Genomic DNA, 18,122 nt, shown 5'->3' with positions numbered 1-18,122 from the left:
CTTTATGTAATGCCACTGTTGATGGACACTTAGGTTATTTCAACTTCCCCTCTTGCAAACAGCACCTCAGTGGACATCTTTGAGCAGACACCTTTGTGCCCCTGTGTGTAGGTGTCTCTGAAGTTGATTCCAGCAAGTTGCATTGCAGGTTCAAGTAATAAACACTAGATAATGGATTAATATCCTAAGTTCATCTGTTTGGTCATTGTCTTTCCAATTCTTTAGCAATTCGTCTGCACAGAAACATGTTCTCTTCAATCATTAGAGGATTGCTAAACAAGCCTAGGGAGTTTGGAGATCTTGCATGATGGGGAGACCAGCTAATTAATTGATGATGTCTCTCTCCTTTGAAACTGGTCTCCCTGGTCAGTTTTCCTGGTTTCCTCATGTGGAGGTCGGTGGCCGATTTATTGTTCTTTCCTCCAAACTTCTGTAGGAAAAGGAAACCTGATGATTCCCAGTGAATTAATTGCTAAGGGGAAGAAAGTCCATAATATCACCCTCCCCTGTCTGGGATTAGAATTTTAGCCCTGCTAACACTGTGTGGCCTTGGGTAGCTATTCTAAGCCTCAGTTTCCCTGCCTCTGGTCAATCTAGGGTTCTGGAAGCAGACTGCCTGCCCTGGCAGGAAGGGATTGCTTTACAATGAAGTGCCCTTTTATAATAATGCAGCCATTACAACAGCTGTGGCTCCTGGGAGGCTTTTTGAGTCTCAGTTTCCTCCATTGTATAAACCTAACAGCTCCTCTCTTGAGTTGTGGCAAGGATTACAGAAGATGATAAAGGCAAACTCTTCACACAATGCCTGCCTGCCACGAAGTAAAAACGCAATAAATTGTCACCTGTGTGATTATTATCGAAATAACTTGGCAGATGTTAGGACTCAGGGGCCTGAGACTCAACTAAATTCACCTAGCAGTAAAATTGGAATCGGAACTCGGACGTTTTTCCCCAGGCTGGATGGAGGGGGAGTTGAAGATGGGGAGAAACCTCCCAAGCGGCCCAAGCTTTGGGCCTGGTGGGGAGATTCCAGGTGTGGGGCGGGGAGGTAAGGTTACCCTTGTCCGGCGACCGCGCCCTCTAGGAGCGCATTCCCAGGCCTCTCGCACGAGGTCCACAGGTGACTGGCTTGGGGCTGGGGGAGCGCAGAGTCCCGTTTGCCGTCTCCATGGCGACCGCCCGCGCGGCGCCAGCCTGACAGCCCGTCCCGGTTTTATGAATGGGTGACGTCACGGGCCTGGCGTCTAACGGTCTGAGCCGCTTGTTCAGACGCTGACACAGACCAGCCCGGGAAGCGAGGGGGGCGGGGGAAGAGCCTCGAGCTCCGCAGCTGCCGCGCCGTGGGAGGGAGACCCTGCTCCGAGGTCTTTGGGGCGTGGGGGGGTGGGGTGGGCGGGAGAACAGCCAAAAAAGGGAGAAAATAGTTTAAATCACTAGTTGATGCAGCTTTGGGGATTTTTTTGCAGGGGCTGCAAATTCAGGGTAGAATTCGGAGATGCATTCCCACTCTGGGAGCCTTCTATCTGGTTCAGGTCCTAGAAGCTCAGCCCCCAATCCTAGAGGAAGACTTTCCGAGGCTAATTGCTCCCACCCAAGGGGCCTGGGTAAGTCCCCTAGGAACATTAACCAGCAACATTCTCTGGGAATTGGGAAAAAGAACAGCCCCGGGGAACGGAGTGTAAAGGAGATCCTGTTTTAAATTTCGGCCCAAATATTCGCGAGATCGTGGTCCCAGAGGTCATCTTCCAATAGGGTCCAAAAGCCGGGGCTCTATTAGTGAGCTCGCTGGGCGACTCAGAGCTAGCCCCTTCTCCATCAGGGCCTCAGTATCTTTCATTCGGGCTGGAGAAATGAGAAAATGACCCCAGGAAAACTGATTCTTGAAGTCTTTTCGTTATCGGCAATATCGGTTTTGCCTCCTTCCGGAGGAATCCAAGACAGCCCTCGCCTCCACTAGCCACCCTGCCCTGTACCCTCCCACTCTTTTGGTTCCTGAGACTCTGGTCCCTTTTCCACGCCCTCCAGGGTGCGCTATCAGAGCAGGAGGCGGGGCCCAGAACCTCTCGAGGCCACGCCTCTCGCTCTCCCATTGGCTGCTTTTGAACGCCTGAGCCCGCCCCTCGGGGTGGAGCCGCCGAGTCTTTATAAATAGCGGGCAGTGGCGCTTCGCTCGCGCTTTCTACAACCGACTCTACAGCGTTACAACCTTTTCCCGTGGGTCCATCCCTCGCTTTCTCCGTTCGCTTCGCCTCCTCTCCTACACCAACGCCATAATCATGAAGGTTGCCAGTGGCAGCGGCGCGGCAGCCGCGGGTCCCAGCTGCGCACTGAAAGCCGGCAAGACGCCCGGCGGCGCTGGCGAGGTGGTGCGTTGTCTGTCCGAGCAGAGCGTGGCCATCTCTCGCTGCGCCGGCGGCCCCGGGGCGCGCCTGCCCGCCCTGCTCGATGAGCAGCAGGTCAACGTGCTGCTCTACGACATGAACGGCTGCTACTCACGCCTCAAAGAGCTGGTGCCCACCCTGCCCCAGAACCGCAAGGTGAGCAGGGTGGAGATCCTCCAGCACGTCATCGACTATATCTGGGACCTGGAGTTGGAGCTGAACTCGGAATCTCAAGTCGGGGCCCCAGGGGGCCGGGGGCTCCCCACCCGAGCTCCTCTCAGCACCCTCAACGGCGAGATCAGCGCCCTGGCGGCCGAGGTGAGGTCCGAAATGGAGCACGATAGCATTTTCCTTCTACAGATGGGAAAACTGAGGTCCAGAGAGGAGGGGATCTTGGCCCCACGTCCACCCCAAACCTTGGGACACCCGGCTATGTAAGGGTGCCCGAGGAGATCGATGAAAGCGCTCCCTCGTGTCTTCTGGGGAAGGGGGCGCTTGCAGCCTTGTCTCCTCCAAACCTCCCGTCTCACCTATTCTCTTTTCCTTTCACAGGCGGCATGTGTTCCAGCGGACGATCGCATCTTGTGTCGCTGAAGCGCGGTCCTCCGGGATCGGCGGACCCCAGCCCTTCGGGGCGGAGGAATTAGTGCTCTCTGGTCCTCCCTAGCGCTTCGTTGGCAGCTGGGGAGAAACAAAACCGAGATCGGCGGCCATTGGGCGCTTGCTAGAGCCAGCCCAGGGCTGGGGGACTGACGAGGGCAGGCCGACCCTCCCTCCACACCTATCAGCCACCAGAGACTTGGGGGGGAAGTGCCCCCCGTGTGTTTCTATTTTTTGAAAAGCAGACATTTTAAAAAATGGTCACATTTGGTGCTTCTCAGATTTCTGAGGAAATTAATTGCTTTGTATTGTATATTACAATGATCACCGACTGAGAATATTGTTTTACAATAGTTCTGTGGGGTTTTTTTTCTGTTGTTATTAAACAAATACTTTAGATGGTGGTAAAGTTGCAGTGTTCTTGGATTGAGGGGAGGGGCCTGGGCTGGGGGGATGACCCGTGACCCTTTTTGCAGCTGGTGTTGGGGGGAGGAGGACCGGAAAGCCACATCTGGACTGTCCCTTTTACCCGGCCTGAAGTGAGTGTTTCCGGTGTCTTTAAAGTGTATTCTTATCCCTCATCCATGGCCATTTTCCTGCTCCCCAGTGTCATAAAATTAAATCCTTTGGGGTTTCTCAAAGTGGTCATTGGGCCATCTGGGTCACCTGGGGAGGTTGTTAAAATGCAGATCAACCTGCCAAGATCCCCTCTGGGTTGGAGTCTTCAACAAGGCATTTAAGTTGGAGAACCAGGTCACTGGACCACCTGCATCTTTGCCAAGATGGGGGAAGTGAGATCCAGGGGAACGGGACTTGCCCAGAGCCTCAGCTTATCTAAGGCAGGACTGCATTGCCCCATTCCCCAGTAGGAGGTGCCTCCCCCAGTGGGCAGCCTAACCCTGGGTTCCAGCAGTCTGCCCTGGAGCTCCAGGCTTGTCCAAGTGGGTGAGCAACTTGGCAGGACTAGCCTGGGCACAGCTGCAGGGCCACCTGCTCTGGGCTCGGACTCAGCCCCCTCACCCTGGCCTGGCTATGCCAGAAGCTCATAGAAACCTCTCTCCCCCAGGGCTCCTGTGTGGGTTCTGAGGAGTGGGCAGGACAGTCCCCCGCTCCTGAGCAGGAAAAGGGTGTCATTGGTAAGGGCCTATCTGCCTGGACACGTGCGTGAGTTCGTACTCATGGGGGAGTGCATATGAGTGGGCCTGTGTGTGTGACATGAATGAACTGGTAGTTCCCCCCGTGGGGCTGGGTCCTCTGGTGTACAGGCATGGGGGTGTAGGCAGAGGGCAAATGTGAGCACGTGTTCTGCAGATAAGTACAACGTCCAGTTATTTGGGCTTGTGTGTTGTACCTAAATGCATTGTGGGCATCTCTGCATGGATCTGGCATGATGGATGGGTTTGCTTGTCTAGTGGCTGCAGAACCACACTGGGCTCCTAAGTGGGTAATTGTTCTGTAGATTGGCTGGCATTCCTGGGTCTTGGCTGGTCAGGGGTGGAGGTGGGGGCAGCTGTATCCAGGCAAACCCTTCCTTGAAAGTTCAAGTGCCTCTTTTCCTGGGAATTGTTAGCCTTCAGGACACCGACCCTCAAGTATCCCGGCCAGGTCGAATCCCATGTATTACACAGGGAAAAACCAAAGTCCCCGAAAGGGCAAAGCACTTGTCCCAGAGAGGATAAGAACTTAATATATTTTATTTTGTCAATAAATAAAATAGAATAAAATAAATAGCACCTAGCACCATGAGCCTGCCTGTATGTTCAACCCTTTACATAAACGATTTCCTGGATCCCTGAGGGTGGGTGCTTAAGTTAGGATTCTGATCCTAGGTTTACAACAAATAGAGGCTCAGAGGGGATGAACAAAAAAAATGTTTTAAAGATTATCCTCTATTGAGCATTAACATTAAGATAGATAACATTCCTTGTCTAATCACCTGAAACTAATAAATATAATTATAATTGAAAAATAAATTTAAAAAAACCACGTCCCACCCTCTCTCCAAGAACATTATGAACTTTATCAAAGAACATAATATTTGGAGGTAAATTAAGTCCTTTGCTACTCTCCATGGACTCCCCTCCCCACTGCTTTTTTTCACGAGCATTAACCTCGTAGAATTGTATTGAATAAATGAAGTAGAGCACTTAGCCTGTGGTGTTTGCTAGTTATAAATTATTAATTGTCGCCTGTGTGTCCTTGGAGTGTCCTCAGAAGCACACGTGTGCACCCATTCCCTCCCGTGTGTGGGCCCCCGCCTGCAAGCCCACCCACGGGAGCGGGGGCGTGTCCCCGCGTACACTCCTACACGGTAGGGCCGTTTTCCAGGGGAGGACGAGGCTGTGGCGGGACCTGGCCCCCAGCCCCAACCGTTCAGGCACACTCTGGCTTCCACGTTTCCCTCTTTTCCCCTTTGGCCCGGGCCCAGCCCATCTGGAGGCCGGCTCCGCGGCGGCCTGGGAGCGTTTCCATCAGCTGGGCCCGAGGAATGCGGAGCTATTTAACCTGAGCATCCCCAGGTGTACGGAGGCGCCTGGCTGTCTGGGGCCCGCCGCCTTTGGCACGGCCGCGCTAGACAAACAGCGCGCCGCCCCCGCCCTGCCCCTCCGCCCGCAGCTGCAGCCGGGCCTGGGAACGGGCGGGCGCCGCCGGCTTGCATAAGAGGCTCCCGGCCTCGCAGGGGAAGGGAGGGAGGGAGGGAGGGGGACAGAGGCCGGGGAGGGAGGGAGTGAGTGTGTGAGTGTGTGTGTGTGTAGTGTGCGCGGGTAGCACGCAAAACCCTGCTCCTTTCAGCCCCTGCTTGGGAAATCATTAACTCCTTAACCCCTCCTGGATGGGGCGAGGCGGGAGGCCGGCAGTAGCTTTCAAAGAAACACCAGGACAAAGTTTCTTTGAACATTGGACCTTGCCTCTCCAGGACTGGGGGCCCAAAACCTGAAGTATTTTTTACTTTTTATTTAACAAACACAGAGTGTTTATCATGTGCCAGGTACTAAATACTAAGTTCTTTTAAATTTTTATTTAATCCTTCTCACAGCTGTATGGGAGCAATGCTATCATGTGCTCATTTTAATAATCACAGTAACAACAGCAGCAACAACAATAGACTAACATGTTAGTAGGGAGGCTGGTAGACCATAGCCTCTGAATCAGCCCTGATACTCATCACTGCACCTGTCTGAGCCTCTGCTTTCTCATCTGGAAAATGGGCTCCAGAACCTTGGCCTCCAGGATCAATTGAAGGTAAAAAGCTTAGCACTGGACTGGTTTGTAGTGGACACTTAGTATATGTTGGTGTGAAATGTTTTGAGCCCTTCCTAAGGAGGTTGTCTCATCAGCCTTGTGTGGGCCCATTGCGATTCCTACTTTTCAGATGAGAAAAGGAAGATTCCTACTTTTCAGATGAGAAAAGGAAGGCATCAGAGAGGTGAGGTGACCCACCCAAGGCCACACTGTGACATTGACTTAGAGGACGGAACAGAAATCAGGCTGGTCTAAACGAGGCTTATGAGGGGTTTCGTGTTCCCTCAGGACATCCAATTTAGCCTTTTTCATCTTATTTGCAATTGAAATCATACCTAATCATAATATATTTTTGTTTCAAAAGCATAAACTTGGAAAATGCAAGACACATGATGCATATATCACAAGTATTGCAACCCACATTTTGTTGTGGTATTTCTTAATTTAAAAAGCCTAACTAGAGCCTTGAAGGATGGAAATGGCCCAGGCTCTTGAGCTCTAAAAAGTCCTGGGTCAGATCCTGTGTGACCTGGTTCTGAGCGGACAGGTCACACAGCTGGGTCTTGAACCTGTGGTCTTGAACCAGGTAGGGACCAACCAAACTGTGGACATGTCTGCTGCTGTCCTGAAAGCGGAGGGATCACCAGGCCTTGATCCAGAGATATGTACACTGCTCCTCCCACCCATAGGGAACAAGGGTGCTTCACACATACCAACCTTACACCTAATCTGAGTCACCCTAGGCCTCTAAGTTGGTTTAATGTGGGGGTACTCCAGGGGTCCCCCACATTTTGCCTCCTGAGACTAAGGCTCAGCAATAGAACCTTTCTGCGTGCCAGTTACTCTTGTTGAGTTACTCCAGAAACTGCCTGCTAGAGAGGGCTCCCTGCTGCCCAGCCTCACGCACAGCAAGGCTTTCCAGTGACAGGCAGGTCTGGGATCCCAGTCTGGCTGCCAGAGGGAAAGGAGGTGAGTCACAGCCCGGCCAGGGTTCAGTCGCTGCTTTCCGGGAAAGGGAAGGGAAGGGAAGAGAGGAAATCAGAAGGCCTGGAGGCGCTTGAGGGGCAGGGGCGCCCTTATCTTCTCAGGACGCCCTAGCTGGAGCTTCCTGCCCCAACTCTTGCAAAATCTTTTTCCCAGCGCTGCCCGTAAGAGGGGCGCCCCAGCCTGCACAGCTTGCATCAGGGCCTTGTGCAAGGGGTGGCTGGGAGGGAGGGCGGTAGCTGGGGCCAAGAGAGAGCAAGGGAAGGCAGAGCTGGGTTCTAGGCCCTGTGCCACGTCAGATTGGGTACTTGCTGCATCCTCAGCTTTTAAATGAGTGTTATGGTTACTGTTTTGAGGTTTCAGTGACATCATTCCTATCCCATCCACTCCTCAAATCCCATGCCAGGGCATTGTCATGTCCACTTGGAAAATTGTGCCAGCCCACTGGTTCATTCAGCAAATAATTGTACAGCTTCCTCTATGTGCTCGGAACCAATGAGGCTGCAGGAGCTAACAATTCAGATACAAGTCTTGCCCTCTTGGAACTTACATTCTCATGGAGGACAGACAGTAAGTAGTACACATGCGTATGTATGATCCGAGGTGGATTTACTCTGAAATTACTGAAGCTTAAACTTCAAGTCTCCTCATCTGGAAAGAACCCTAGCAATGTGTTCATGGTTTTTTTGGTGTGTGTTCTTGTAAAATTTGCAAAATGCTGTGCCAAGATTGCAAAAACTTAGGCTCCAAAAACTTAGCTTCTCCCTTTTACATGTGAGGGGGAGAGGGAGGCGCGCAACAGGATCCAACTTGAAGGCAAGGCTGCAGGAGGCGCAGCAGAATCATGTTTACGATGTTGTTCGTTTCTTCAGCTTGAGAGCCGGGATCCTGAGCGGTAGTGAAAGCTGGGAGGACCAGGGCGCCGCTGAGCTCACTAGCGCACCAGTAAACCGGGCGCCAAGCCCGCTCTGGCCTTCCTCGGTCCACTGGCGCCCCCTCCCGGGGACAGCCGGAAGTGCGCCAGCACAGGCGAGAAATGAGGCCTGGTTCCTGCGGGCAGCGAAAGCTGGTGCTTTGGCGGCCTCCAGCCGAACTTCTGGGAACTGCATCCAGAGCTGGGAGTATTGGAAGAGTATTTCTGTGTCTGGTATGTGAATATGTATCTGTGTAAACGTACGTAGTAGCAGGCGACAAATTCAGAAATCTTCATCCTCCGCCTTGCTCTGATCAGCGCCTTAGCTACTTTTCCACCACTTTTTCATCCTCTTTCTTCTTCCTTACTCTGTGACAGCCCCCTCTGAGAAATCATTACCTCCCCCAGAAAAGGAGATCTTGGGCAAATTCTTGAAATTTTTTTATAAATTGTGAAATGTATTGTAAATACAAAAGAAGTAGATATTACTAATATATACAGTTTAAAGATGATAATAAAGTGAAAATTTAAGCACCAGCCATCCTGCTTAAGAAATAAAATATTAGTTCTTTTAAAGCCCCTGTGTGCCCCTCTAGATAAAATGAAGGCTAAACTAGAATAAGCCTATATAGTCTATCTCTCCCACTGATTACAAATAAAAACTCTGCTTGAATACAAAAGGCAACTACTTACAAGGAGCTTTGTAAATAATAGAGAAGAGATTGGGATGAAAAGTCAAAACTTGAGGAACAGCCACTATGGCAATGGGGAGTTTCCTGGTTAAATTGTCTTCTTGTATCTTCTTGCTTTGAACTGTGGTGCCCAAATCAGGAAACTGCAGTTGACATGGCAGCAAAAAGTCCAATAGAAAAGCGTAACGTGGGGTGGCTGGTTTGGTCAGTGGTTAGAGTGCAGTGCTCTTAACACCCAGGTCACCAGTTGGATTCCCACATGGGCCAGTGAGCTGCGCCCTCCACAACTAGATTGAAAAAAACAAATAAATAAACAAAAACAACGACTTGACTTGGAGCTGATGGGTCCTGGAAAAATACACTGTTCCCCATTATTCCCCAATAAAAATTAAAAAAGAAAAGTCTAACATTCTGATCAGAAACCCAGGAAAAAGGACCCCAGGAAAAATGAGCTGGAGAGTGTGAGGAGAATTCTTGTTATTATTTTTATTTAACTTTTGTTCTCACCTGGTCCTGCCCCAGGACACCCTGTCTGCCCTGCAATTCCCAATCCTGTTGAGATAAAAGGTCTGAGAAAAAAATCCACCCTCTAGAGAAAAGACTGTGGAAAAGGGGCCTCTGTAGTGAGGATAGTGTGGGAATCCTCTAAACCTCCTTTTTTTCTCTTTTCTCTTGCTGCTTTGCCCTCAGGGCAGGCCTCATGGTGAGGAATTGTGAGACAGTGCTGGCAGTTAAAATTCTAAGAGAATACCATACTTCCAACTGGAGAACCAGAAAAGGGGGTCCCCGGCAGCCAGGGAATGTAGAGAAAATCCTGGAGAAGAAAGAGTGCATAAAGGGAACCCTCTAATTCTGTGTATGAACCAACACAAATCCTGGGCTCAACCAGAAGCTGTGCTTGGGTGGAACACATCCCAAGAAGGATGATAAGGCTTTGAAAAGTACTGAAACACCATATAAACCACTGCCTAAGTCTCAGACTAACCCCAGCCCCTAGCAGACCCAAAGAGCATAGCAAAGCTTTGAAAATAAAACAGATATTAGAACTACTGCCCATTGAAAGTGACATAGAACATACAGTCTGAACCTAATCAGGTTTGCCTGCTATGGAAAAAATTTAGAGGCTTTTAATAGTACCTGAAGTCTCACAAGATAATATTTAAAATATCCAGGATGCAATGCAAAGTTACTCAACAGGGAACATCCGACCAATTCTCAAAGAAAAATCAATAGATGCCAGCTATGAAAAGACACAGATGTTGGAATTATCAGACAAAGACTTCAAAGAAGCTATTATATAAGATAAACGTTTCAGAAATGAATGGAAAAACACATTCTCAGCAGAGAAATAGAAATTATTTAAAAAAGAACCCCAAAATGGGAAGGTTCTGGTCAAAAGGTACAAAGTAATACCAGACAAATAAGTTCTGGAGATCTACTGTACAACAGAAGGTCTAGAGTTAATACTGTACTGTATGCTTTAAAACTTGCTTAGAAAATAGATCTTATGTTAAGTGCTCTTACCGCGAAAGGAAAATCAATATTAAAAGAAGAGCAGGGCATTAGGAAACTTTTGCAGGTGATGGATAAAGTTATGGCTTTGATTGTGGAGAGGGTTTTATGAGCGTACACTTATCTCCAAATTCAGCAAGTTGTATACATTAAATATCTACTGCTTTCTGTATGTCAATTACACATTAATAAAATGACTTTCAAAAGAATCATTGAGTTATACTAAGGAAAAAACAAAAGAGCTAAGTGACCAAATGAACATTTTAGAAATACAGTATCTCAGATCTTTAAAAAAAATCACTGGATGTTCTCAATCTCCTAACACTAAATAGACTGTCAAAAGTTAAGTATGTACATTGTAATCCCTAGGGAAACCACAGACCCTAGAGAAAATTAATACAAAAATATATAGCCAAAAATATAATAAATAAATTAAAATGGAACACTAAGAATAATCAAGTAATCTAAAAGAAGGCAGGAAAGGAGGAAGAGGAAATAATTAAAAAGAATAATGAAATAGTAGATCTAAATTTACTCTTATTAACAATTACATAAATGTACTAATTATTATGTAAATGCACCAATTAAAAGTTAGCAATTGTTGTATTAGAGTAAAAAGAAAATAAAACAAGACCAACAATATTCTGTCTACGTGAAGCTCACTTTAAATATAATTATCTAGGTAAATTAAAAGAAGGATGGAAAAAGACATACTATGGAGCCACTAATCAAAGAGAAAAAGTTGGAATGGATATATAAATAACAGACAAAGCAGAAGTCAGAATAAGAAAAATCACCAGGGACACAGAAGGACATTATATAATGATTAAAGGGTTAATTCACCAAGAAGACATGACAATTCTGTGTGTATGCGCTTCTCAACAAAGCTCCTAAACATATAAAGCAAAAACTGATAAATCTGAAAGTCACAATTATACTTGTGGATATCAACGTTCCTTTTACAGTAATTGAAAACACAGAACTTCAGCAAAGATATTAAAGACCTCAACAACATTGTTAACCAACTTGACCTAATAGACATTTATAGAGAACTCTACCTAACAGTAGCACAGAACAAATTCTATCCAAGTACACATGGAACATTCACCAAAATGGACCATATTCTGGGCCTTTTACATTGAACAAATGTTTAAAATTTTAAATGATATAAAGTACGTTCTCTGATTATAGTGAAATTAAATTAGAAGTCAAGAACTGAATATCTGGAAAAACCCCAAATATTTGGAAACTAAACAACACATTTCTAAATAACCCATGGGTCAGAGAAGAAGTCTCAAGAGAAATTAGAAAACATTTTGAACCGCATTAAAATGAAAATACAACATCAAATTTGTGATAAGCAGCTGAAACAGAGCTAAGAGTGAATTTTATAGAATTAAATGCTTATGGAAAAAGAAGAAAGGTTTCAAATCAATAATACAAACTTTCTTCTTCAGAATCTAGGAAAAGAAAAGGCAAATTAAGCCCAAACCAAGTAGAAGGAAATGAAGAGTAGAAATTAATGATATGGACACAGAAAAACAGTGAAAACAAAAGCTTGTTTTTTGAAAAGATCAATGACTGGTCTTCTTATAAAAAGGGGGAATTTGTATATGTGCTGCCGAAGCGAGCACTAAAAAAGGGAAATTTGGACAGAGACCTTCACAGAGGGAAGACAATGTTAAGAGACATAGGGAGAAGATAGCTATCTATAAGCCAAGGAGAGACGCCTGGAACAGATCCTTTCCTCACAGCGCTCAGAAGGAACCAAACTGACAAATACCTTGATTTTGGACTTCTAGCTTCCAGAACTGTGAGACAATAAATACATTTCTGTTGTTTAAGCCACCCAGTCTGTGGTACTTTGTTAGAGCAGCCCTAGCAAACTAATATAACTCATAAATTAATTTAGCAGGGTCATAGAATAGAAAGTCAATATATAAAAATCAATTGTGTTTTTTATATAGTAGCAATGAACAACTGGAAATTGAAAAAAAATTTAAAATACCATTTACAATAGCACCAGTAACAATTAAATATGAGGGTATAAATCTAACAGCCTGTCTTAGTTAGTTTGGGCTATTGTAACAAAATACCATAGATTGAATGGCTTATAAACAACAGCAATTTATTTCTCACAGTTCTGGAGGCTGCAAATCCAAGATAAAGGTGCTGGTAGATTCTGTATCTGGTGAGAGCTGGCTTTCCTGGTTCATAAGACAGCTATTTTTTTCATTGCAACCCCACAAGGCAGGAGGGATGAGGGAACTCTGGGGGGGGGGTGTCTCTTTTATAAGGGTCCTAATCCCATTTATGGGGGCTCCACCCTCATGTCCTAAGCACCTCCCAAAGCCCCACCTCCTAATACCATCACACTGGAGATGAGGTTCAACATAAGAATTTTGAGAGGACACAGACATACAATCCATTGTACAGCCAGATCTCACTTCATCATAGTCTGAAAGTGGAGGGACCTGAGTGAACAGGCTTGGTATGTAGGTTTCCAAGAAGACTGTGGGTTTCCATGTATGTAATTTTGGAAAATGAAAAATGCTGGGAAGAAAATAAATTTACACTTGACTGGGAAGGGCACTTTCCATAGGGTTCAGTGAAAGTCTCTAAGAGGATGATATCTGAGCTGAAATTTGAAGGACAGTGGTGGGGTTGGGGTGTCAATACCTAACACCCTCTTTCTTGACCAAGTTCTGAAAATAACTGAGTCAAATGAGTCAGGTAAATTGAAATCAAAATATCATTTGATTGCTGTTCCAGTTACTATTGCTGCATAACAAACCACCTGAAATCTTAGTGTATAAAACAGCTGTCTGATGCTAATGGATTCATGGATCAAGAAATAAGAAAGGGTACAGCAAGGATGGCTTGTCTTTGCTCCATGATGTCTGGGGCCCCAGCTGGGAAGATTTGACGACTGAGGGGGACTTGAAGGCTAGTGGCTGGGATCATCTGGAGATGTATGTGTCTAGAAGTTGAGGCTGGATGTAGGCTGGCACTTCAGCAAGGGTGGCAGCCAGAAAACCACATGTGACCTCTCCATGTGTTCTCTCCACACGGGCTAGTTTGGTTTCCTCACAGCATGGTGGCTGGGTTCTAAGAGAGAGTGTCCCAAGAGAGTACATGGCATTTGTATGATGTAGCTTTGGAGGTCACATAGCATCACCTTCACCATGTTCTGTGTTTAAGCCTGTCACAAAGGTATGCACACCCAACTTCAAGGAATGGGAATATAGATCCCACCCCTTGATGGCAGGAGTGTCAAAGTCACAGTGTAAAAAGAGCACGTGGAACTGGAGAGATTATTAAGGCCACAATTACTGATAAACTTCCTGAGCCACATCCAGGAGGCACAGCCCCTGGCTCATGAGCCAGGTGGGAGAAAAGAGAAGGGCCCCAGCCTGGGGGCTTGGCCAAGATCGCTCACACCTTGCCCTGTGCACCCCCAGTTTGGCCTGTGATGCGGAAGGTTCTGGAAGACCTGGAGCAGAAACTGAAGCCCATTCCAGGTTAGTGAGGAGCTCCAGAGCATGATCTGAAGGGACGAGTACCTACCCCAGGGCTGATTTGACCCCGTGCACCCGCAGGATCCCACTGCCTCAGGCCTTTGTCAAGTTGGACTAGTCCCTGGTGGTGACGCCGCGGTCAGAGCAGAGCACTGGGCTGGACCTCACAGTGATGCCCTCCCCACCGCTGACTTAGCTGATATATCACTGTTGTGGGCACCTCTCGGAGAAACCCTGCTCAGACCGTCACTTCACCTTCACGGCCCTTAGGAGCTTGGGTGTGACAGACAAGATAGAGACGGGGAAACCCAGACGATGGGGTGAGCGCGGTGGGTGGGAGGGTGGGGTAGGGATTGAAAGTAGCAGAGGATGGAGCTGGGACTAGAACCCTAGTGGTGCCCCCCCCCCCGCGGAGCTTCAGCGTCCCTGATATTAGCTAGGGGGTCTTTTGTATACATCTGCCCAGAAGAGGGGGTGGTGACGAGGCCCCAGGCCCCGGGGTTTCATTGCAGCAAGTTCTGACGAAACCCTCCCCCCCACGCCCCTTCCCCTCACTCGTGGCAAGCTGGGATACCCATCCGACGGCTCCGCGCCCTCCCCGTGATCCGCGATCCGAGTGTGCACGGTTCTGCCGCTGCCTGGGGGGGGGGCTTCCGCCGCCTGCACCGCGGCGGTCGCCTTCGACGTGGGGATTCCCACCTGCGTCCTCCCCGACCGCGCGGTAAGGGAGGTACCTGAGCTGGCCCTCGGGGGTGGGGCCCGGGCGTCAGTCCGGGCCTGGCTGGAGTCGGCAAGGGCCGGAGAGGAGTGACGCATAAGGCAGGACCTCGGGATGGATCTGTTGCGGCGGGTCTTGAATGACTGACAGGGGCGCGGCTGGGACGTTAGCTGGCAGATGGAGCCAGGCTTGGATGACTGTTAGGGCAGGGCTGGGAGAGGAGGCGGTCGCCGTGCGGGGCGCGGTCAGAGATGACCCAAAGAGCAAGGCTGGGGCCAGGACGAATGTTCAGAGTGGCTTGTGAAGGCAATGCCCGAGTGACTGACAGGGCAAGGGGTGGACCCGGGCTGAGCGACTGAGGAGGAATCTCTCAGGGTAGGGGCGAGGCCAGTGGTCGGGCGGGGCCAGAGGTAACTGACAGGACACAGGTAGGACTGGAGATGGCGGAGCGCCCGTCTACGAGGTGGAGCCCAGCGGGAAGGGGAACAATGACTGTCCTAGGGGCGGCGGAGGGGTGACTGCAGCTCCAGGCTGGGGAAGGAGGGAGGAGACGCGGGACGTAGGTGACGTACTATGAGTGACAAGGTAGGTGGCAGGACCTAGAATGAGGGCCCCTTGTGGGTGAGGCGAGAGGATGGACGCCTCGAGGGCGGGGCTGAGGGGCCCAGAGTGACAGCCAAGAGGAGTCGTCCCCAAACATCGCCCCTGCAGCTCTGTAAGGATTTCCCTTTCTCGCTGAACACTCCGAGCTTCCCTCATTTCATGCTCCAGGTGAGGGCAGGGTCGCCGTCGCTGCCCGGGCTGCCACCAGCCGGACCCCTCCCTCAGCCCCGCCGCCTCCTCCGAGGGCATCTATCCTGGGGTGGGGACGGTGCACAAACATCCGACCCGCAGGAAAGAGGTTTCCGCCTTCCAGGCCACCAGTCCCGTCCTGTCCCAGCGAAATCCAGCCCAGGGCGTTCACCTACCCCTGATCGCGCTACGGAATTGTTCCCAGGGCTGGGAAACCTGCCATTAGTGTCCGTCCCCGTGGCAGCCCTGGGTCCACGCTGGTTCTGACCCGGCCTGCCTGTTCACCGTTGCATAACCTCTTTCTGGACTGGCCCATGGAGCTGCGGGTCTTCGCACGACTACCTCCGAGTCTGCGCTGCTGCCTGGGCACCTTCATGCTGGTGCTGTCGCTCTGCGGTCCTCAGTATTTCGGAGTCAGCGCCTCCGCGGAGTCCGCGTATCAGCCAGAATTCCTGCTGGTGAGATGGAGAGGTCTCGCCCTCGATCCTGACCACGCCCCCTTCACTCACTGCCCCGCCCTCCACCCAACTGGCCCCACCCCCTTAGAGCCTCGTTTCCCAGCTGTACCCTGGCCCCGCCCTTACACTGCAGTCTCCACCCCGAGGATAAGCCCCGCACACTCCTACCTTCCTCTGAACCCCTATCCCTGGCTCTGACTACCCTCCATCTTTGGCCCCGCTCCTGCACTTACTGGCCCCCGCCCCTCCTGACCCAGACCTCCTCTCCAAGTTCAACCAGCTCCGAGGTCTCCGGAGGGGGTGGGGGCTAAAGGTCCGTGACACTTTGTTCAACACCTGTTCCTATTTTCTCCTTCGGGTCTTGCATGAGGCCTAGGTTTTCCTCGGTATCCCTTCTGGGCTGGCGGCCCCGAGGTGGGTTCTGCGTGAAGCCTGATGGGAGTTGGGAGGAGTCCTAGAGGCAGGATGCCGAGGCCGTGGCTTAGGTCTCTATGTCTGGGCAGAACCTCGAGGGCGCCTTGGATCTATCTGATCAAGTGAGAGCTGGGGTGTCGGAGGCGCAGAGCCAACGGAAAAGGAACAGATCTCTCACACCTGTTCCTGCTGTTTCTGCAATCTCAGCCTGCATTCACATGTAGGGCCCATCACAATGAATGGCCTGTAATACCCTATCCAGAGGCCCCTCCCCTCTATGCCCACCAAGGTGCTTTGTGAAGACCCCTATTCCTTGTCCCAGGACCCCCTAAGAGACCTGCCTTATGGGAGAATGTGACTATTCCCAGGTTTAGGACCACCAGACCCTGCTCCGCACTGCCCTACGGGCAGTCGTGCTGCCCTATGTCAACCTGAAGCCTCGGAGGCCTGCCTCCGCCCTATTGCCCTCATCCCCAACAGATGTTCAGTATCATAGCATCGCCCCAGTCTGGGGCCTGGAGTCCCACAGAGCGTGGGGGTGGAAGAGGGCAGGGCAGAACAGCTAGTTATGATCCCTAAATGCCTTCCCCTGGGAAGCCCTCTGAGGGGTAGGGAAATTGGGGCCCAGAAATGGCACCATTTGGCCACCAGCGAGGCAGCAGTAGAGCCTACACATTAGTTACTCAGTTCAGTGCAGCCAGCACCCGCCTGACCCTAGAAAGGTCTGAAAAGATTCAAGGCATGCTCTCTGCAGTTTGCCTGAAGGAGGCTATTTCCTCGTCCTCCATCCATTGGGCTACTCTTCAGGATACTCTGGTCAGCATCCAAGAGGTAAAGTGGTCCTCTTGGGGGTCTCTCAAATCTGGAATTCCCTTGGTCATGTGCAAAGGGGAGGAGCAGTTCCCAGAAGTTACCATGGTGATCTCTTGGAGCTCCAGGAGGCTCCTGCACTTCCTTCTCAAGGTTTTGTGTCTGTTGCTGCTGAAGTCCAGAATTGAGGTGACAGCCAACTCTAGGGTGGCTCTAGCACCTTTCCCTGAGTCTCTCCCCTTCTAGGTTCATTTGCCAACGCTAGGGTGTCTCTAGCACCCTGAGTCTCTCCCCTTCTAGGTTTATTTGCCCCCTCGGGACTAAGCCCTTCTCTCCAGACACTGGCTGGAGTGCGTTCCTATGGCCTCACTGAGCTACCGAAACACTGATGGTTGGGTGGGCGCTGGGCAGACCTCATGGGCCCAGAGCTGGGAGACCAAGAAAGCTTTGGCCACAGACTACGGCAGGAACCCACAGCCTTTACCCATCAGTCCACAATCAGTATTCTAACAATCCGCAGGCCATGTTTACTGAACTCATGCTCTGTTACATTTAATCACATCACCTGTGAGGCCCTGCTTGGTGATCCAAACCCACTCCAACTCTTCCCTTTGTCCATTACATGCTGGCCAAAATGGCTTCTCTCTGTTCTTTGAACATACCTGTGTTTTTCTGCCCCTGGGCCTTTGCACAAGCCTTTCTCTGGGCTTAGAACTTGATTGTAAACCCTATATGAGGGCAGAGATTATGTTTGGCTTTGTTTGGCTCTATATCCCCAAACATTTAACCTGATAAACAATAGACATTCAATAAATGCCAGCTGTAACAGGTCTTAATAAATAATTCTTGAATAAATGTGCCTGATGCTTTTCTAGTGACTTACTTAATCTTTACAACAGCCATGTGAGGAAAGAACTATCATTAGCTCCCTTTTATAGAAAAGAAAACAGGAACTGAGAGACGTTAGGCCATTTTGTTGAAGGCTCCACAGCTATGATTTGAACGCCAGAGGGAAACTTTTTCCACCTGTCATTGGCTATGAGGCTGTGGGAGTGAGGTGGTACACCACAGGCCAGCTTCCAGATTC

At 49.7% G+C, this 18,122-nt stretch overlaps 1 protein-coding gene across 1 annotated transcript; it reads left to right on the top strand.

The window, feature by feature from the left end:
- The first annotated feature begins 1,279 nt into the window (after positions 1-1,279).
- On the top strand, positions 1,280-5,130 carry ID1 (inhibitor of DNA binding 1). The gene is made up of 3 exons (XM_081033748.1): positions 1,280-1,364; positions 1,467-2,699; positions 2,934-5,130. Exons 2-3 carry the CDS (start codon positions 2,277-2,279, stop codon positions 2,973-2,975), a joined length of 465 nt encoding a protein of 154 aa, XP_080889874.1. The 5' UTR covers positions 1,280-1,364; positions 1,467-2,276; the 3' UTR covers positions 2,976-5,130.
- Positions 5,131-18,122: the final 12,992 nt, after the last annotated feature.

Source organism: Rhinolophus hipposideros, assembly GCF_964194185.1.
Source record: "Rhinolophus hipposideros genome assembly, chromosome: 22".
In the NCBI taxonomy this organism is placed as follows: Eukaryota; Metazoa; Chordata; class Mammalia; order Chiroptera; family Rhinolophidae; genus Rhinolophus; species Rhinolophus hipposideros.
The sequence above is the reverse complement of the archived record's forward strand: the minus strand, read 5'-3'. Positions and strand labels throughout refer to the sequence as shown.

What these genes read in the sequence shown, in the direction of transcription:
- ID1 (XM_081033748.1), top strand. Translation starts at nt 2,277, where the DNA reads ATGAAGGTTGCCAGTGGCAGCGGCGCGGCAGCCGCGGGTCCCAGCTGC. An exon ending in TCAGCGCCCTGGCGGCCGAG is followed by an intron (nt 2,700 to 2,933) that starts GTGAGGTCCGAA and finishes TTCCTTTCACAG; the next exon opens with GCGGCATGTGTTCCAGCGGA.